The sequence below is a fragment of the Acanthopagrus latus genome, chromosome 14, assembly GCF_904848185.1.
Source record: "Acanthopagrus latus isolate v.2019 chromosome 14, fAcaLat1.1, whole genome shotgun sequence".
NCBI lineage: Eukaryota > Metazoa > Chordata > Actinopteri > Spariformes > Sparidae > Acanthopagrus > Acanthopagrus latus.
This window is the reverse complement of record NC_051052.1, coordinates 11,929,389-11,951,657: the sequence shown is the minus strand read 5'-3', so window position 1 is coordinate 11,951,657 and position 22,269 is coordinate 11,929,389. Positions and strand designations below refer to the sequence as shown.

At 44.4% G+C, this 22,269-nt stretch overlaps 1 protein-coding gene across 5 annotated transcripts; it reads right to left on the bottom strand.

Annotated features, from left to right (window-relative positions):
* Positions 1 to 893: 893 nt before the first annotated feature.
* Positions 894 to 22,269, bottom strand: rassf8b (Ras association domain family member 8b). 5 transcript variants are annotated; one of them, XM_037121005.1, is made up of 9 exons: positions 21,567 to 22,269; positions 12,275 to 12,446; positions 9,313 to 9,663; positions 8,998 to 9,203; positions 8,611 to 8,814; positions 8,352 to 8,426; positions 7,577 to 7,699; positions 6,208 to 6,334; positions 894 to 5,631 (listed from the first exon to the last, which is right to left on the bottom strand). In XM_037121005.1, exons 2-9 carry the CDS (start codon positions 12,384 to 12,386, stop codon positions 5,516 to 5,518), a joined length of 1,314 nt encoding a protein of 437 aa, XP_036976900.1. In that variant the 5' UTR covers positions 12,387 to 12,446; positions 21,567 to 22,269; the 3' UTR covers positions 894 to 5,515. The 5 variants fall into 5 exon arrangements, with proteins under 5 accessions (XP_036976900.1, XP_036976899.1, XP_036976901.1 ...); XM_037121004.1 differs by having other exon boundaries at positions 21,564 to 22,267; XM_037121006.1 differs by lacking the exon at positions 21,567 to 22,269 and adding an exon at positions 19,265 to 19,661.

Here is a 22,269-nt window from a genome sequence, read left to right as displayed (position 1 = left end):
AGTCGTTCAAACTGCATTGTCAATGAAAACATGACGGTAACGTTAGCTTAATTCGCTGACTAGCAACTGTTGATAAAATCCACTACCAGCAGTTGTCATTTCAGCTGACAAACTTGAGGCTCATTGGCTAGAAACTAGCAGCTTCTGTCTACTTCTTTCTGAAAACAAGAACCTCTTGTCTCATAGAAATTCTACAAATTCTGAAAGGTTGTGCAGCGTCAGTAGCTAACAGCCACTGTAGCCTGGTGGTCGGCAGAGGATGCTTATGTATAGCCAGAACGCAGCAAAACAGCTTATTATGATGTGAAATGTTACGCTAGCCTTGCTAACAAGTTAACATTTCTGAAATACGTAGATAACTTCAGCTTCAGCCCAACAAAATTGGCTGTTACAGAGCAACAGACTTTTGTTAGCTGTAGGATACGTGAATGTGTATGAACCATAACGCAGAGTTTACTCAGTTTCAGTAGTAGTTTTATGGTTGGAAATGTTACACACTCACAGGCAGACACATTCACTCATCACTTCGGCCTTTGCACCCTGAAAACCGCGTTCAAAACAATCTTAGTAGTGTCAAAAACATGCTCAATGTTTCTTTCACTCGCTTCCAAAGTGAATGAATGCACCAGCCGTACAGATCAAGGTCTTTACAACACGAGGCAGTCGTACCGCTTTTATCAACAGGTTACGAGAATCACCAGAAAACTAATTGATTGAATTCCTTGTACCTTATTTTATTAGTTCAGTTTGCTAGAAGGGACCCAACAGTATGTTTCTACCTGCTCAGGTCATGTTTTCTTGCCAATTCTAGACACTAAACTCTCTCTAGCCTTTGTTTCCTTTCTGAGAAATAGAAAAATGCAATCACAAACAACACAAAAGACACACGATTCAGCACTTTGTAACAGTTTATTCTTTTCTGGCATGTTTTTTTCTTTTTTTTTAAATATATCTTATTCATTTATTTATACTATTTTACATTATTCTTTAATTTGATTTCCAGTATCTTTCATACATACTGTCGTGGCTAATTGATGACCCACAAAAGGAAAGATTTGTTAAATTCTGGAGGCTAAAAAAAAATACAGGAGGTGAACTTGTAAGTAAAACAATACAAAAATCATAACATTCATAATACCGTGTACAATAACTCGTCTTGTCTAAGTGTCGGGTTAGTGCAAAGTCAGTGATGTAAGCCAAGCGCAGGTCATCTAACCAGCAGGATGTTTACAGCGAAGTGTTCACGTGTTGCAGTGTACCCAGCTGCAAGAGAAACACTTCATCTTCATGTAAAGCTTCGTCTCTTAGAGCCAATTCGTCACCCCAGTTACATTTTTTTCCTGTTGTATCGAGGAGCCGACGCCACATGTTACACCTGTCAAACAGCTGCTCGAGTCCCCGTGAGAGCAAATACACAGTTTAACTTGTCAAATGTCTTGAGACATCATGAACAGCGTTTATCCATAATTACTTTCTGCCCATTCTTGTCGGGGGTAATTCTGTGTCTTGAAATATCCCTGAGCTGCAGCGTGTTCAGAAAGAAAAAAAAAAAATAGCATTCGACAAAAACCACTTGATGGCTATTTCCATAATGGCTCCTTCGTCACATTTTTCTATATGCACTTTTATTGAAAAGCACCACTGATGGCACAACAGAAACCAATTATTGGCACCGTCTCCATCCGGGAAGCGGGAAAAAAAAGACACGAGCAGCGGTGTCGGTAAACTTGTTCGCATGTTTTCGACGCGACGCGGATCTATTTTACATCCATTAACGTCGTCCCTGCCAGAATCAGACGGGCAGGCGAGAAAAAGCATGTGCAAATTTTGCCTTTTTTTTCTGCCAGTATAACTGTCTGCCTGCACTTTAGCGAAGCTCAAAATCTCCATCTGTGTAAATGTCAGCGAGGCGAAAAGGGACACAGCAAAACCCAAAATAAAATTAATCACAGATGAATTGTTAGCCACTAATTGGGAGCCTAAATAAACCGATTCACACGTTATTGCATGCACGCGGAGCTGCCTATCGAGCGGCAGCGTTAAAACCTAACCTATCTAGCACTCTGCATATGTCAGACTTCAATCTACTTTAAAAACAGTCTAGAGACTGATGTGATATGTAGACATTATTTACATTTTTTTTTTTTTTTCAGTAAGGCATGCCGTTATTCGAAACCTTCAGTCAACGAGAGCTGTGATTCCTTTATTAGTGGGCTACAGGCTCTGTGTCACAGCTGAAGTTGTTACCATGATGATACCACTGCATACTAAGAGACGGGGGAGTTTAAAAAGAAAAAAAAAAGAAAAAACTTCTGTTACAGTTTCAGAGAACAGTTTGCTGTAAAGACGTGATGCAAGTTCCTCTGGGTGTCACTCGCGCCGCGGAGCAAACGACGAAGCTGAAGCTGCTTCGCGCTCGGAGGGAGGAATTCGCTTTGTTGTCGTGCAAACGCGAGCTCGCTGCTCACGGGATCAAATGAGGGTCAATGAGCGTGTGATGCGATGCGATGTGTGGGGATGGTTGGATGAGATTTAAAAAGACGAAAATGTATTTGCAAAATGGCAGAACGCAGGTAAAAGCAGGAATACCAGCGTGTAGAAATACAAGTCGTGCATTTAAAATGTTAACACATATGATTTAAGCTCCGACAGTACATGGCACATCAGAGAAAAATCACTGTTTGCTATCGGATTACAGACAGCACGTGTCACTTTAATGTCCCAGCTGCTAAAGCTCGAGCTAATTTCAACAAATGAGTACAGTGCTGGCTAGCTCCATCTATAATCAGACATAATTTCCTCATATGTTGGATATATATTGGTGTTCGTAATCTGTGTAAAGTAACTAAAGCTTTAAAAAAGTAGAGTAGTGGAGAGAAGTCGAGTGTCTCCCATTGAATAAAGCAGCACTCAATGGGATTCACCCACATCTGCTCTTAAAGACAACACTTAAATGTACTCAATGACTTTCTGCAACCAAAATCTGTGCACAGTTTGTATCAGAGCTGAAGTTGCATAAACGCCCATCCAACCAGTCTGTCCATCCTGCTGCCGTCTGGCAAGAGATACAAGAGTGTCCGCTGACGTGCCGCCAGACGAAGAAGCAGCTTCTTAGTTTCTCCTTAAATAATCCTCTGCACTCCACGATAACAATTGTTTTTCCTGTGGAGCATGAAGGGACTACAGCTTGCATTTCATTGTACAGCCCTGCGTTGTAGAGTGACAAATAAAAGGAGCTGAAACTGAAACAAGAGTACAGGTTCAAAGCAACAAAAAGTTCACACTTAAAACGCGTGTGCATGGACTGTTGATGTAACTTGTCTGCCACAGTCTTCGAAATTATTTCAGCATCGGCAGCGTGATATATTCTCTTGCGTCGGTTTAATCCCACAAACCCAGAGAGAGATCTCTTTTTTTTTTTTATCCGGCGTTGAGAAACAATCAACTGCAAACGGATTAGTTCAGTAACAAGCAGACTTTTGTGGAACTGTAGTTGCGTTGTTACCTCCGCCGATGAGCATACGTTTTCGTACACTGACTACTGACTACTGATGAATGGATTTCCATAAATCATGGATGGAGTCTGGTTCTCGGTCCACAACAGACCCCATTAACTTTGGTGGGAATCAAGGTAAAAGGACAGATCCGTGAAATCTGTCCTCACTCTCTTTAAGATTGTGAGCCCTTTTTGACATCTTTATAAATATCTCCCAAATCTTGATAAGAAAATTTGCGTATTTATGTGGCTGGTATCTATGAGTGAGTACAATTTGATTCCGATCCATATAAACACCCAGACTGAGCGGATCTATGTATGTTTCATTTGATACTGGAGTCGGCTTGATTGAATTGAAGGGGGCTGTTGGGCTTGGCGGAGGTATGCACTCTAAATGTTTTAGCTTTGCTGTCATCTCACTTCCTGTAAAACTTAGCATTTTCTCTCTCAACCACTTGGCACCTAACGACAAGAGAAATATGAGCGGAGACTGTTTCGACTCCAGTCTGAGCATCTCATGGGTATAAGTTGCATACATATATATAAAAAAAAGTACATTCATCTAACTATTAATTTTTTTCACACTTGCTTTGGTTCATACGAAACATCTTTAGTTCACTGAAATGCTATGTGGGTGTGATACTGTCCCTGCTTAATGAACACAGTGAAAACATGTCAAACACTTTGCCAAAACGATCTAAGCAGCTCACTGAAATCTCAAGAGCTGAGGCTCTCTTACAAAACAAGATGTGACCCTTGAAAATGGATAAAGACGGATAACATCAGATGGGGAGCAACTTTCACACAAGTTAACTTTTCACCTGTGTGGATGTCGTATGATTTGATGCCACCTGGTGGTCAGACGGGAGGGGATGAAAGTCATTGTTGGCAACATTTTTTTCCAGGCCGGGGATTCACTCCGCAGGCTCAAAGGCCTCGGTTATCACTCATCACTCCTTTCATATTTCAGACGCTTTTAGGAGGAAGCGTTCGGCTGGAACAAAAGAGGAAGATTAATGGCCCCTGCAGCGACACTGAGCAGACAGCCACCGCTTCACCACAAATGTCCGGCAGCTGGTGATGATCTTCTCTAATCGTTCGCTTCGAGTTGTTTGCTTTAAACTACGGGGGAAAGATTTTATTTTTTACAGTGTTACAAAACGCAGGAAATAAATTACACTTCTGGTCAAAAACTGTGACAGCAAACCCAGAGTTGCGTGAAAGAAAAGGAGCCAGCGCTGAGTTACACACTGCAGAAACTCACAAGTTTAAGACGTTAAATTTGAGTATCAAACATGTAGTCGCCTTAAAATTGAGTTTTCTTTTTCTTTGTCTTTTATTTTTACAGTGTTCTGACATCAGTTACCATAACTTGGTATCACCTGAATTGGTGCTCGCTATTTTTTATTTTTTTTTATTCATATGGCGCAAAGTTCAGTAGCTACCTTGAGTTCTGTTTTTGACATTAAACTTATTGACGTCTGTGTTTTCAGGCATCAGAGTAAGGCAATCAGATATGGCTGTGGTTATAGCACAGGTGTGGCGTCATGCATGGATGACGTTTACATTTGTCCAAACTTTGCATCCTGAAGTTCTCTTCAGTTCGTGATTTACTACATAGAAATGAAGATATAGATTATATATATATATATATATATATATATATATATATATATATATATATATGCTGGTTTGTAGTTTTTAAATGTTTTTTTGATCTTTTGTTGACTGAGAGTAGATCAAATGTTAGTTTGCGAATGGATATTGACATCAGTTTGAGTCTCAACCTGATGGAAGAGGAAGCGGTGCAGGAAAGATGTCCAACATACTTAAGTCTTGTGGTTTATTTTTTTTCTTTTTGTATGATCCTCCTTGCAATTTTTTTTTGCCACCATCCTCCACAGTAGACTGTTCCCAGAACTGGTTCCTTTGAGTACCTCGCTCAAGAGCGTTCCAGCAGCTCGGTAACGTCAGAGCTCCCAGCTGCTCGGAAAAATGTCTCCAGGACGCAGTTTGGGGTCAGACGTAGATGCCTTCAGGGTTGAGGCTGGAGGACACTTTGCTCTGGAGGGTGCGAAGGTCGCTGGGTAAGAGCCGAGAAGAGCCGAGTCGTTTCAGAGAGCCAGACTCCACTTCTGTAGTGAGCAATGTGACAAAGAAAGAAGCCAGACATCAAGGACCAGGGACACAACTTCATCTACGGCTCTAGGATCAGTTACAGAGAGTCTTTTAAATAATAACTTGCAAATATTTGATAGCAAAAGGTGTGATAAAACAGTCGCCACTACAGTACATGCGAAACTGAACCATGAGAGAAATGAGAAAGAGTACGCCCCAAAACCTTCCGGGGGATTTTATATTCTGAGGATGAAAACAGGGATTTTCCTCCTGACTTACTGTGAAACTCTTGCAGCATTTTTTGGGGGCTGCTGGTGATTTGGTCCATGTAATGGGGTTACAGACTTAAGCTGTTATGGCACAACAGCCTCGCCTCAGCAGCTCACGTCTTGCAGTCTAACCTGTCGATGTCAGGGTGACCACAAGGTGGCACTGTGTACGTACACATGTAAGGACAAGACTGTACGTAGAGCACCTTGGTCAGAATGTGGTGACAGCGTTTGACAAGGTGATGGTGACGTGGCAAGCTGTGGAGTCTATATACGTTTTGAGTGTGTGTGTGTGTGTGTGTGTGTGTGTGTGTGTGTACGTGCCATTGCAGTTTTCCCCTGTAGGTTGAGCAGGCAGCACGGTGACCTTGGTGCCTGTCTGCTGAATGAACTGCTGCAGGTTGACCTGTCGAAGCTCTTTCGTCAGCTGCTCCAGCTCCTGCTCCTTCTCCTGAGACAGAAGCATAAATCAAATGAGATCAATTCCTCAGTGCGGTCATACATTCAATGTGCCAGTGAAGGAAAGCAATAAGTACATCTACTCAAAACCACACATTTGAATTAGCGGTACTTCACTTGAGAACCGAGGGATAGATTTTACTTTTTTACAACACAAGATTTATTTGACATCATCAGTTAGCTAATCAGTCAGTCGATCATGCTAATTTCCAGGTTCGTACTTTTATTGTGGAAAATGTTAACATGCTCCTAATGGTCAGAAGACACACTATTTTCTCATACCGTCCATTCCTGCAGCGCCTCTATTCATCCTAATCACTGTCTCATTAAAGACCCTCTCCCGCAAAAAAACCCCGGTCTATTCTGATTGGTCAGCTCTCACAGGCCTGAGCAGACGCCACTCGCTGCGTCTCTGCACAACTCTGCCGTGTTTTTATAACTGCTGCTTCACTGGGACTGTGGCTGAGGAAGGCGACTGTACAGTTGTGACATCACAAGCTTGCGGACGTTCTGACGACTTGTTTGAAAAGGAACAGCTCTCTACATACGGCTTGCGTGCATTTGACCACCTGGACCTGCAAATAAAAAACACACAAATCTCACATCCTAAAATATGTAAACTGTACTTAAAGGATCTGAGTACGTCCTCCACCAGTGGCATGTGCATTACAAACAAAAAAAACTGTGACGTCTGTGCTCAGGATCTCTGCAGAAGTCACAACCCAGATGAGACAGCTAAAGAGAAGCGTTAGCTCCCAGATGGTTACGCAACTGCAGGCGAGGGATTGTGTTCTTATTCAGGCCCCTCTCTAATCAGGCAAAGAATGCTGTAATACCCTCCCTCCCTTCCCCTTTTCATTACCTCACGCTTCCCACACCCTGCTGGACCTCGCCTGCGCACAGAGCGCTTCGCTTCACACCGGGACGCACGCAGTCGAGGATCCGCTGCACATCCAGAGGTTAATCTTTGCTCCACTGCCCACAACTTTAATGAGCTTAGATTTTCACAGTTCCACCTGTGTGCAGTGTGCAGTTTTTTTTTCTCTTTTCAAACATTGCAGCGCCAAACTTAGCTAACTTTTTAATGAGCCCTTCTTCAAACGTTTCCTAAAATAAGATTCCCCTCAACACGTACGGGGGGAACTTACCACGGGTGCTTTCATTTTGATTTAGAGTCAATGGTGTTCAAAACAAAGGCAGAATGATGATAGTGAACAGTAGGATCTGTGCTGACCTGTAATCTCTTGCTCGACTGGCCAAGTGAGCGTTCCAACGCCCTGCAGCTGCTCTCCAGCCGCGCCGTGTGTTGGCTCTGCATTTCCAGCTCAGCCCGCACTTTCTCCAGCTGTGTTTGCACCTGAAAGCCAGAGTGGAAGTGTGGAGAGAGAGCCAACGCTCATCACAACTGGTGATGGGCTTGAGAAACTAATCCTCGTGTATATAAAGACGTAGGAGGACTCTCGTGCTTTAATGAGCTTCTTTTGTAGGGAAAAAACAATGCAGATTTCCAAATGTGGCCATGTGTGAGACCACTTTGTAGCTTTTTATTTCATTTGTCTCAGTTTAGCCTGCAAACATCTTCTAAGTTGGCACAACAGGTACAAACATGCGACACTGATTTGTTTTTTTAATCAAACAGTGAATGAAAAAAGATTTTAAATGACACATTTGATGCTCTTTGCTATATTGAATACTCCGCTTGGCTTTCAGACTTCTAGATCTTTCTTCATGTGTACTGTAATATGAAGAAATATTTGCTGGAAAGAAATTTCCTGATGATGATTCTGCGAAAAAAAACTACTTAAAATGTATGCACTGCAGAATTTTCGTTAAAATCAATATATCGACTATAATAATCTCTCAGTTGTCCCCACTCTCTCCCAATTTCATCTAATTTGTGGATTATTTTGGATGAATTTGAAACACTCCTTGCTGTCTCTGATGAGACAGGGTTTTCTGTCTCAGTAGTTGGACAGACAGCGCTCCTCAGTGTTTGTGTGCTGTTGTACCTCCTCTTCATTGTCCTTCTGGTTGAGCTCGGCCTCCTGCTGCAGCCGCTCCTGCTCCAGGCCCACCTCCATGCTCTGTGACATTACAGACAGTAAATCATATGGAAAACAAAAGCTGGCATGAACATAATCTTCACAGAAAACCAGAAATAATTCAGTTTCACACAGGACTACTCTGATTTGCACTAGTTGTTTCTGCAGGTGAAAATCCACAAACACGTTTTCATGGAATTGGGTAGCTTCTCCGTGCCGAGCTCACCTGTATGCGCGATAAGTACTCTGAAAGCTTGGCCTCGCACTCGCGCACGCAGCCCTGCAGCTCGGCTAGCTGCTGCCGGAGCTGCCGCTCGCTGTCCTGCTCGATCTGCAGCTCGTTCTGCCAGAACTCCTCCTCCTCCATCTCCGCGTCGTTCCTCCTCACCTGCTGCTCCAAAAGCAGCAGCTCCTCCTCCAGGTTTCCGCCCTGGTGAGCGGAAAATGGTTCAACTTGAACGATGGAAACACTTACAAAGCAAAACGTGGTAAAGAAGAGATGATGTTGAGATGTAACAGGCAGCGTTAACCTTAATATATTTCCCGACATGGGGGAAAAGAGTGCAGGTGTTAGGGATCTTTCACTGGCAGCTGGCGGCTGATTTTTACTCACTTCGTTGGCCTCGCCGGCGGACTCATCCCAGTCTCTCAGCTCGGCCTCGCAGCCCAGAAGACGGCTCTCCAGGGCCTGGAGTTTGTCTCTCTGCAGCTGCACCAGCCGGCCCAGGTCTCTGGCCGGACTCCCAGGTGCTGATGCTACTCCAACACCTCCAACCCTTCGCAGGTTGAGGCTCACACCACGCTGCTGGGGCTGTTTGGCTGGATTAAAATGTAGGAGATGAAAGGACAGTGATTGGATTGTTGACAAGCAAAAGCATAAAGGAAGGGAGGGAGGGAAGGAGGGAGGCCAGTAAAACCGGCACACTACCTTCAGCATCTCTGCTTTTCCCGAATATGTCCCGCAGACCCTTGGCCCCTCCGGTGAACGTCAGGGACTTGCGTTTGGGCTCCCTTCTTTTGAGCGAGCGGTCTGCCCCTGACGGGCGGAGCTTGGCCAGAGGCGGCAGGCTCTGTCGGTAGAGGCCGCGCTCCGGGACGCGAGCCTGCCCGTCAGAGGTGGGCCGCTCGCTGACGGAGGGGCCAGTTCGCTGGAGGATGAGCTGGACGTCACTGGCATACTGACCCCACTTGTTGAGGGACACCACAGGGTTCTCGTTCGGCGCCAGGTGGCGTTCCGTGTCGCGCCATTTCTCGATCAAAGTGTACCTGCCGGTGCGTCCTGGGGCAAGAAAGAGAACTTGATAAGTGGCTGGAGAACATTATCAGCTCAGAGAGGCAGGTTCAGCAAATCACACATTTGTCTGTTTCACATTAGAGGCCTTTTTTTTTTTTTTTCTGTTTTGAAACAGCTGACGTCATGTACTTTCACGCACCAATCGGGATTTAGCAACATCTGAATGTGATGACAGCTGTGGGGTCATTTTGTTTTGTTATCTTTTTGTTCAGCGGACAACACAGACAGTCCTGATGAAGCAGAAGTTGAGTTTGTGGACAGTTTCATTCTATATAAATAAAAACCAAGGATGCTTTCTTTCTTTCTTCAAAACTTAACTTTGATTGTTTCTTACTTATTTTGCAGCTACAGAACATGACATTCTCCAGATGTATCCTGACTTCAGATTCCTTCCTGTGCGCCATCTTTCCTTGCCAACTTATTTTTGCGGGCTGTTGGGTGAGTGCACTTTAGAGGACACTGTGAACCATCTCAAACTCCTACTCTGTCTTTTGTACCGTCCCTTCATTAATGCCGTGTTGCAGACTTTTCAGAACTGGAACATTTCCGACCTCTTACCAGAAAAAGTACAAATGAAATGCCACTAAAACTCAGAATTACTACTTAGACAACAGTGTTTGTATTACATGTAGGCGAGTTAATAGAGTATTTTGATACGTTTCCAAGTATAATAGTGATGTAAAATCAGTTGTGTGTTCACTTGCCAGCCAAGGTCTTCGTTACCTTTTGGTGTTGTGCACCTGGAACGTTTGGAGGTCAGAAGTAGGAAATTCTGACATTCGACTTTGACTGGAATTCAGAATAAAGTCCTGAGGGGAGGTTGAGGAGACAGGTGGTCCAAGTAGCAGCCTGTTCTCCTCCAGACACACACATGACTCTAATCTTTTACAGATAGCTTGCACTGAAGTTAGATTTTGATGTTCATGTTACATATTTTATGTCTAGGAATGTCTTGACATTGTGGGACGGTGTTGTAGATAAGAGCCTTTTGCAATATCACTCAAACTGCCCTCATTATAAGTTAGTTAGTTATAAAATGTAGTGATTTCAGCATTTCTTTGGATGCAGTTGATCACTTAATTTCAATGAACTGCTTAAAAAGTGGGTTGGGGGTGAAGCTTTGGCTGGTGGTTCTCATGGTGGGGTCCAGGAGGTCAAAAGCAAAATGAGTTTGGTAAGGTTTGAGATCTACTGTGTTAGACTAGTTCATCTTTTTGGTTCAATAAAACTTTCTCTGTTGTAGAAGTTATTGTTCTCCTCCTGGGAGGTCCGACTGACCTGTGGTGTTCCCCAAGGATCTATCCTCGGCCCCTTAATACACGAGTCGCAAGCACAATTCACTTTCATTGTTGTGCTGATGAAACCAAGATTTATGGCCTGTAAATGCAACATGGATCATTTAACGTGTCGACACAGTTTGATTTTTATAGTATTTGTGCATCTTATCACGGTGCTAGGAAGCTAAGCGTGCTTACAAAAACATAAAAAAATAAATAAGATTAAACGCATTTTGCAATTACGAGAGTCAAGACGGAACAGATTCGTTGACTTATTTCACAACATTCTCCAGCGCTCGAGCAGCACTGGTCGCCTCAAAGAACTTTACCAGCCTGGCCAGTAAAAGAACTTTACAGTGGAAAAATGCAACTCAACAAGAAGTGATTGTGCTGGGAAAACAGAGGACGCTAAATGGTTCACAGCTCTGTGTGTGTGTGTGTGTGTGTGTGTGTGTGTGTGTGTGTGTGCATTCTTGTCTGTACACATAAAGATAAGAGTAGAACAGTCCCCATCCTACCCTCACCCTCACAGTAAGGGCCCTTGTAAAAGAGGTGCATTCATCACTGCAGCCATTCACATCAAAGTGCCCTCGCCTGGACAAAAGGCACAGAGAGGACAAAGGACGCTGGACGCCGTAACTCCCGCTACACTGTCACCCTGAAAGATACGCTCGTTTCAACTCGGGGAAAAATCTCTGTGTACATCTGTCCATTTAAACAGAAAAAGATCACTCAATTCGAAGAAATCCTTTTTATTGTCCTGCATTCACAAAGATCTCTACGTACATTTGAATCCATTCAATGACCAACAGAGACGGAGCGTCGACTTATTCCTCTGCAGTCGTACACCACGTCAATAAACCAAAGTCTGCAGCATGACTCATCTTGTTCTGTGCAGCCTATTTATGGTGAAAATCTCTTTGTGCCCTCTAGTCACTTTTCATTTTACTGCAATTTATCATCTCCACTACATCTGACAACCTGCCTGGCCAATACTGGAACCAACCCACATCACGGAAATTCCCCCACAGGGATTTATGTTGGGCAAAATATCCTTTACACCACTTTAGTTGAAGTTTTTCAGCACAGGAGCCAGATGAAGAGGATTTCATCCCACATTATTGGCTGGCCACTTGGATTTCCACAGACTTTATTTTAGTGTTTATTTTGGGCTGTGAATTACCCATCATATAACCAATACTTATTCACTTTGTATTGCCCATATTCCTTTTAATATTACACATTTTTCTAGGATACTACCTCGGAGCACAAGAGATGACGCTGTTTTATCATATTGTACTAAGTAAGCTTGAGCTTACCGATGGCTTGAGCCAAAGCGATGACCACTTCTTGGCATGTGGTGAACTCTGTGACCCCGCACACGATGCGCTGCACTCCGTCCACCCACACTTTCAGCTCCATTGCCTTCATCCAGAGGCCCTCATTCCTCTAACACCACAGGGGGGTGCTAATAGTGTTTCCTGTCCATCCCTGAAAGAACAAGCAGATAACGATGTTAGGCGCAAGGACTTTTTAAAACATTTCAGACAAAACTCCTTTTGTGTGCAAAACAAAAACCTTAAAAAAGGTACAAAATGTAAGAACTGGCTGCTGGTGATACTCCAAACAAACAGTATAACCAGAGTAACTGCAAAGTGCTAATAACTTCAGATGCCATTTGCTAGTTAGCTGTGCAGCTAGCGGTTCTGTCAAAAGCTCAAGGTCCAAAGTGGTGCGAGACAGGATGAGCAGAGGCTAGATGGTTAGCATGCTAACATCAGCTGATCTCACAAATCCACATAGCCAGGCTTCAAGCTAGGCACAAGTGGACACAGCAGGAGGCAGCTACAGGTGAGCGCAAGATGTGACCACCAGCAAGAGAAGGGACCGTTCGTCTGAAAGCAACAATGGTGGCTTGTCAAGTGGTTAGCTAGCTGCTATAGCAATCATATATATCAGAATTAGAAAGTCTATTTCATTGGAAAAAGAGCAAAGAATCAAACTTTTTCTTGTTGGAAAAGATTTTTCAGTTTTTTTCTCCAATGACTGGTAAAACGTTGATGGAAGTAGCGTTCTCCTACTCTTGATCTGATTAGCTGTAGTTAGTTTGTGACAGACGGTAACTGACAGATGGTTCTAACGATGTGGTGCGTCAGGCTAACAACACATTACCTGCAGAGGAAACTTTTAAAAAAGTCTTTTGTTAGTGTCCTTGTTGAGCAGTCGGAACAGCATTTAGCGGCCCAGGCTATAATGAGAGGGAACACAACAAGAGACACAACCCCTAACCTAAGCTAACGTGCTAACGTATTAGCCATATCAATATGTCAGTATTGTGTTTAAAGCCTGTTGCTACCCCTAAATACATTAGTGCAGGTGGTTTAACATATTTTGTTTGGTTTAAAAACTGTTTCAGTGAAAAAATATATTTGCCTATAATAATAATAAAATGATTGAGTTAAAATACTTCCCAGAATAGCTTTATAACGTCTAGACGACACATTTGAAGCTAAATTCTTTGTGAAAAGTACCAACCAAGTGCCACATGGCCGTGCAGAGTGACACCAGCCTCCTGTAAACCGACCACTTAACAACTTCCAACACTTGCACTTTTGTGAAGCCGTTTCCTGTAATGTCTCTGACAAACTGCTGCAGGAGCACACTTGTGGTGCGGCAACTGTGACCGTCAAGCGGGCCTCATCCAGTGCATTTTTCATTTTCCCCCAGTGTCAGTGCAGGAGAGCTTTCAGCGGTCGCATGCACGCAGAACGAGAGCCATTCCAAACTGCTGACACAAGCACCTCAGCAGCGAGGCAGTCATTACAAACCTGGCAAGGCCACGGCAGCGAGCTGGAGCGAGCAGCAGAGCAGCGAAGGAGCTGGTGCCTAATGCTCAGACTTTTGCAACCCTACTGGGCAGCAGCTCTGCTTTTTTTTTTTTCCCCCTTCGACTGGACCATCAGCTCTGCTCTGATCCTTGACTTCCACATCGCTCGCGGCCTCCCTTAACAATTTAGGCGCCTTCCATCTTCATCACAGCCGGAGCGGGGGGGGAGTCCCAATCCTCCTGCAATTTAACTACTGCCCCCCCCTTGAGGCCGTTTACCACTGAGACTGCATTACACTGCACTAGGCATTTGGTGAGGGCAAGGCCTGCTGTTGGTGGGATGATTTGTGATCTAAGACTGATACTGCAGGACTCGTCTGAACCCAGACGCCTGTTACCGGCCCAGTAAATGAGACTAAACTTATGAATACAGCTCAGCAGAACAGTGGAGGAAATGGGAGACGGCGAAATTAAAGATCGGTGGTCGTTCAGGCAGGAAACACGTCTAATCAGAAACGCACCGTTTGTTTGGAAAAGTTCGACTCTGCGGGTATTTCTAAACAAACTCGTTGGCTTGCATTCGCAACATGGTTTCACAACAAACAGTGTCCTAACAGACGACGATGTGATGACGCCCGCAGATTCTCACAGCTGCGGCTGAAATGTTGTAATACAATGTTTATTCAGTGACGAGTGATGTTGGACTCCCGCTGCGGTTTGATCCAAATGGACGAGCCAGTTGACGCAGGCTTGTAAACCCGACTGCTCCCTCCACCTCTCCCACACTTTGGATACGTATATATATACACACACACACACACACACACACACACACACACACACTTGCAATTGGGACACATCTGTGTGAGAGGTCGGGCTGAAGTCATTCGCTCCTCTGCGATACAACTGTCGTAAAGCTGTCATCAAAACAGAGAGCCAGATAAGCTGCGGCGAATTTATGTTCAGCATGTTAAATAACTTGAGTTCACAAATGTTCTAAAATGAAAAGGTTAAATAGTGAGGCGATGAGCTGCAAGAGGCTGTAAAATATACTTTCATAAAACTGGTTTAAAATGGCCAATGAGACCATTAAAGTTAGATCTACTTTGGATGGTTAAAGTTGTTCAAGGACGCTGACGGAAAAAAAGTTGGGGTCCTGAATGTAACATTTCGTTCCTGGTGCTCTCCCACTGGTCCTCTGACACCGATATCACACCGTACGCAGCGAGGAGCTGTTTGGCAGGCAGCTGTGCAGGAGCAGATGTTCAGAGCTTCTTGAATGTATAGGCTTTTTCTATACTTTGATCCTTGAAGATGAAACGGCTGTCTCCTAACCGCTTGGACGGACCGAACAACCTGACATAAGCCGAGGCGCATGGGGGAAATAGAAGCTGTGACCTGGAAACTTCACGCCACGCTGGCTTTTCGAGCTCGTCGATGTCCGGCTCATCGAATCCCTCGCATGTTGGCTCTGACAACAGGACCGCCGCGGCCCCCCAGATTCCTTGTGGAAACAAGCTTTCAATTTTCTTTACCCCAACTAATAACTTCTAGCGCTTGAATCACTGCGAGGCTCGGCACCTCTGCGGCTCTTTCCCGTTGCCGCTATTGTTCTGAATTTTCATCATGCTGCCTCCACGTTCTCTCTGGTTCAGTCTTTGATGTAAATTACAGTCACTTTGAAGCCGTCCCAACGCCAGAAAGCGAATAAATAAATCATACGAGCAACATGGTGAGCGCACACAAATTAATTAGTATGCTACTGTACATCGTGTGTGTTTCTATTTTGGGTGACTGTAAATGCATACATCCAAAGTGACTGTGGGACCAGACCGAGCTGTGCGTCTCCACAGTGTGTTGTAACGCCTGAACCTGTGGGAGAAGGTGCTGAAGCTGTTGGAATTTCCTTTTCCATTAGTCACAGTTTGATAAACACACTCAAATGCCCCACATTCCGGCTGCATCCTCAATCCTTCACGTAGTCATCCATTCGTAGGGAATCCAGGACAAATTAACGCATTAACGCGGGAGAGAGGCATTCCTGCTGGAGGGCCATCCAACAGCGCAGGCCGCTGCAGGTAGCTTCTGTTCAGCCTCGACACCTGATTCTAGATCAGAGCGAGGCTGTGAGGTAAGAATGTGTTTTGATTTAATGCTAATGAGCAAATGTCAGAATGCCAACACGAGAAGCTAAGATGGTGAGTCAGTTGAGCTGAAGTTTATTCATCCCTGGTTGTTTGATCAGTCCAACATATCAGTTTTCAGTCGACTTCGAATAATCGATTCGATAAACTGATTTCTGGGTTTCAGGATTCATTCCTGCCACACAAAACTGAAAGACTAAAGACTCTTAGAGACTCTGTGCTACATATAGTGTGTCACACACACATAATGTAATATTGCCCATGCTTTAAAACCCTGCAAAAATTGTTGAAATTAACTGCACAATGTTTGCATATTAGCAATGTTTAACTGTTAACGTTCTACTGGAGCTTCCAGTGTTTACATTATCCTACTTCAACTGTCATACAGAGTTCCTGCAGTCATTTGAAGTTGTATAAGCACAAATGGTCAAACAAAATAGGCAGCGATGAGGAGAAGAGAGAGCAGCAGAGACACAGAGTTAATCTCTGAAGGCTATGAGAGCCAGTAGAGAAGATACAGCAGTGCTCATTTTAGCTGCAGTGAAATGAGGAAAGGTTGTTGCTATCGGTGCAAATCCTCGCTGCCGCACGACTTTTGCCATTTAGCTTCAGACATAAAGAATCCTGTGTCATCTGGGCTGTGAACCACAGGAGCTAAACTTAGTTGTGACTTCAGTCTGCCTCCCCCTCATTCTCAGGATGCCACAAGAAGGCAGAGTTAGGGAGGGGTCGCAGCGTGGCACGCAAGTGTTTCTTACATGCATTTCCTCAAATATGGACGGTAATTCATAGGACCCATCAGCACAAAAATACCACTGAAAGCTCTGTTAATATCCCTGAGACGATTACTGAAAGTATGAAAATAGTCCAAACAACTTGAAGTCTGGGTTTAACTGCAAAATACCCATGGAAGAGCTCATTTCCTGCCTTGCCTAAGCCCAGTGCTCTCTCAGTCCATCACTTAATTAAACTTAAACAAACTCATTGATGAGGTTTGAACTCCCGACCCTGACTTGTTTATCCAGCGGCCTGCCAGAAACAGACGAAACAGAATATTGTTGCCTAGTATGGCCTTAAAAGTAAGATTCTTACGAAAAGAAACACAAAACATACAAGCACCATTCCCAGCACATGGCCAGCTGCATACAGTCGCAGTTTGGTCAGGTTTAGAACACAATCTGGTTTTGGCTAAACTACATCTTGATACTTCTCCACCTGACACCCTCCTTTCCTGCCGTCACGTTTACTACAGCCACTAAAGGTCCCTGCAAGAAATGTAAATAAGGGTCATAATAAACTGCTTTCACAGTCGACCCATATGGTTGTATTTCTGATGAGGATGGCCTTATGTTTGCAAGACTGCACTTAAGTCACTGTAATGATATATCTGGGAAACTGCCTTTTAAAAATAAGGAACACAAAGTTTTGAATTAATAAACTGCACTTAAGTTAACTTCCACGTGTGCCCAGGAATGAAACAATGCACTTCAAAGCTTATGATTTATGAAATAAATGAAAACAAATGAGAAAAAAAAAAAAAAGTACTCAAACACACTTATTTTGGCTATTTTAAGACACATTTAAGCGCCTAATTCGATGTGTGTTAGAACATCTATTTGTGCTGATTTCAAATTTCTGATTTCAATTAAAGGAGTGCAACGTTGGTATTTAAACATAGACATTTCAATATCAGCGTGACAGGAATCAGAACTTTCCTCAGTACAGTCAAACTATATTTTTACACACTTTGAATATTTCGCTAATATTTTGCTCACACGCCTGAAATGTGACGTGAGTGTTGAAAGCGGCAGCAGCAGCGTGCAGGTCAACAAACAACAGACGATGATGCAATCTGAGGCCAATTTTTTAAAGCAACAAGGAGGCTGAGCTGGCAGGAGGGGGTCCGCTGAAACAAGTGGTGCACAGACAAAAGGGCATGCTGCAGTGTGTGTGTCTGTGTGTGTGTCTGTGTGTGTGTGCGTGTGTGTGTCCCCGCATGGATAGCAGCATGACTGGATGCAAACAATCCCTCACCATGGCGACACAGCTCTGGCTTTGTCCGAGCCCTACACAGATGACTGGATTGATTGGAGGGCACCGTCTGGGAAAGTAAACCAAACAATCACTGACAATTAAGAAGCAGCCCGTGCTTTCCTGTCACTTCCTCTTTGTTTCCTCCCAATGTGGCCTGCGAGAAAACATGGAGGTGTGTGTGTGTGCGGCAGCAGGGTTTTTCCTCAAACTCGGGATTAAGCGGGGCGTTGCTGGAACGTCTCATAGTCGGCTATGCTGGTGGAGATTAACCGTCACGCGGCTCAGTCGACTGCCTAGAGGGGCAATTCATCTCCGACTAAGAGCTACGACACCGATCATATCAAAAAACATACGTCTATACAGCGTTATCCTCATACAACACACTGCTGGCCAAACCCAATGACATAGTATATTGTTTGTGAGGTATATAAACAAGGGTTTTTTTCCACATGAAATAAAGAACACGCTGCATGTTCAGTGCTGTACTTATCAACTCTTGAATCTTAAATCAAAAGCTAATGTGACTCTACAGCCATGCTAGCAGCTCCAAGTGCTCCTCATTCCTCGTTAAAAGAAGATATTTGTTATAAGAGCGGATTTACAGAGCTGTAATTGCTATTTATGCTGTAACTGGAGATGAAAAGATAACAACCAAACAAAGTGCAAGGCCGGGGTGAGCTGCGTTTCCATCGCAGGAAGCTTCCCCGGGGACAAGGAACCTTTGGAGGACCTCCACTACAAGGACCGGGGGTCGTTATTTCACCCCAGAAGAAACTCCCTGCAGAGCACTTTCCACAATGGAGTCACAGAAGAGATTAGTCTGACTCACAATGATTCGTATAAAGCCCGTCACTGGCTGCCTTTTTCAGGTGGCTTTCCCCTTTTCCATCCGCTATTTATCTACATCAAACAACAACAACCTCCAAGCTAGCAGCCTTAGCACTGAACGATAACCTGGTTGCTAACCAAGCTAGCAAGTGTCATGCTTTATTTTGTCAGGTTTTAGCAATTTTAACCTCAGGGCTCGCCTCCCCATATGCAAAAGATGAATGTCATTGGTTATTGCTCCAGATGACTGTTTACCATCTTTAGCGTGTTAGTATGCTTACATGCTCAGTAGCACTATGAGCTAAATGCTAATATCAACATGTTGACATGCTCACAGTGGCAATGCAAACATGCTGATGTTTAACAGGTTCATTGTTTACCATCTTAGTTTAGCATGCTAGCATGCTAGCATTGCTTAATACGTAGTATCAAACACAAAGTATAGAGGAGAACAATTTCGACCTGATGAGGCGTACCTGACAGGAAGTTACTGCAATTCATCCTGAGAGGAACATGAATGTCTGTACAAAGTGTCATGGCCATCCACCCACCCATCCATCGCTGCATGAGAGGGAAAGTCAGGATTAATCCTCTGGGGACGTTTCAGCCTGGATCAGCGGTGGACGAGCAACACTCGCTGCCAAGAAATGCCGATGTCTGCGGGTATTTCAATTTCAAAAAGCAAACCAGATTAAGATCTGACCCTCGTCCTCCGACAGGATGTCGCTCCTCTTGATGGAGTATCTTGAGAGCTCGGAGCCCCTCGCAGTAATGTGTTCATGACTCTTGGTTTAAAGTTGGCACACAGCCTAGGATCAAACAGCACCATCTCTCATCATTCCTGTTTCTCTTCACTGATATTAAAACAGTTTCTACTTTATACCACTATTAGTCCACCCTGAGGATAACATAACCTCTCCTCCAGCCTTGTTTCCTGTGCCCCGACTCTACAGCTGTGTGTAACTCAGTGCAGACACCTTTTAGAGATTACGTCCACATCGGCTTTGTCAGCTGAGGAGAGCGACGTGGCTGCAGGTTGAACAAAAGCCGGAGGAAAGGCTTCAGGGAGGCGTCAGACAGAGCAGCTTTTCATTCAGATACCGTCAGCCGTCCGTCCTGCAAGAAACCAACTCAGATTTTCCTGTTAACACAGAGGCAGCAGCGTTTCTACGTGAATGGAGTTGCTTCTTTTAATCCAGCGGGCAGGTACTTGTCACAATTTCCACGACTATATGTGGGAAATAAGTTTTGTTGAAACGACTGACGTCAAGTGGAAAACACATTAAAAATTCCAAGTGAGCATCCCGTCTATGATGTTTCTGCAGCTAACGATCGCCACGTTGAAGATGTGTGACCAAACTGCCACCCCGCAGTCTCAAAAGTTAACTAATCAGCTTGATGGAGACAATAAGCTTTTAACCCTGTAAGACTCGGAGCTTAGCAGACCACGAGGTGGTGGTGGGAGGGTCAGAAGGGGGGCGTCTGCTGACAGATAAACTGGACTGGGTTTACACTGAAGCCTGTTAAATTACACTGAAGTTAAGGCAAATATTGACTACATGAAGAGACATATTGAAAAGGAACCAATGAGCATTGTGTAATTCAGATTCTGGTTTACAGCCCTGAATGGACGTGACGTTCAGAGAAGCTGATCAACTGAAAATCAACCAGAAGCTTTTTGACAATCAAGGAAGTGCTGCAGCCAACAATCCCTCTCATTACTGACAGTCCGCTGATTATTTGGTTTGATTGTTTAGTTTGGAAAATGTCAAGTTTGTGAGAAAAATGCTTGTCACAGTTCCCCAGACAGCAAAGCGACGTCTTCATATTTCTCTCTCTCTCTTCACTCTCTCTTCACTTTCCTTTTCATGAATGAGAAAGAAAAGCAGCAAATACTTGGCATCTTATACTTGAAACAATCTGAAACAATCAATCCATTATCAGAACAGCTGGCAATTCATCTTTTTTAATCAATGAATTGAATAATCGTTGCAGCTCCAATTCAGATGATCAAACTTTCACTGGGTCACAGCTTCTCGTTTGCGTAGTTTTGCCTCTTTTCTTTGTCTTAAACAACTGTAAACTATACGTCAGAGAATTCAAACTTGCGTTTCCTCGAAGAAATGACTCGAACAGATGGACTATCAAAAGGGCAGCTGATTAAATAACAGTTGTCAACTAAGCGATTAATCGATTAGTCGTCGCAGCTCTAAATATAACAGTTCGCAGTACAGTAAAATCACAGCTCAGCAGGCCGGTGCAGCAGGTGACGGAGGGGAACAGGGACTCCTCTGATGTGAGAAAACTCTGCTTTTTCATTGTTTTTGCACTTCCTACACCTGTTCTTCCGTCACACGTGTGCTTCGAAGACCCCTCCGCTCTCTGCCGTGGCCGCGTTCGACTCGGCTGAAGGAACTCTGATTAAAAACACACCAGTGCTGATCGAGCACTTTGGGCCCCAAAGTCTATTAAGAGCTGGCTCACTGCAGGGCTGAGCAGCAGATCACCCACTCACTGACCACTCACACTGGTACAGTCACTCACTTCCTGCAGCTGGCTCATGGAGCAGGTATGCTGTGGAGGGGAACACCAGGATCTCGCCATTTAAGGCTGTTTGCTTTTCTCTCTTGTGTCAGGCCGCATGTTAGTGAGGAGAAAACGTGCGAAATAAAGTTCATGCGGCTAAAAACAGCTCTGTGTGTTCACCGCAGACACAAACATAAGGAAGGGGGGTTACACAGATGTATAGATTTAAAATCAAAGCAGTAAACATACCTCCTCCTCCTCCTTCTTCTTCTTGTTCTTCTTGTTCTTGCGATCAGCTGTGTGTCAGAGCATTTAGGAAAACTCTCCCGTTTGTGTCCTCGGTTAGAAATCCGCTACTTTCCGCCGCGTGTCCTGCGGGCCGGTCGCGGGAGATCGTTGTTTATCCCGCATCAGAGTGAGCGCCGCGCCGCGCCGCGCCGCACGCACACGCACGAGCCCCGCACCCAGCAGCCGCGGGTATGTAAACACGCGTCCGTCCGGTTACTGGACATCCGACATGCGGCTGCGTGTCTCCGCTGCTCCGCCCGTCCGTCCGTCCGTCACTGAGGCGAGAACCACAGCAGCTTGTTGTCAATTACATCCGAGCTGAACTGGGACACCGCAAGGCATGATGGACCGGTTAAAGCTGCACTGCACCGGCGACGTGAACGAAGCGCCGAGATCCACTCAGATCCACTCGGAACCACTGAGGTCTGATGCAGCCTGCAGTCACGTTTTGTCAAGATGACGACGACGACGATGATGATGATGATGGTTACACGTGCGTCCAGGTTTTAGATAAAGTGTTTTCATGTTGACATAATAAAGACACATTGTACATATTCCTACATGTGTGAACCTGCTGATGTATACTTGTGCTCCGCTGTTTTTTAAAATTATTTATTTATTGCATAAATTTCTTGTTTTGCAGTGATGGATGTAACTAATTACGTTT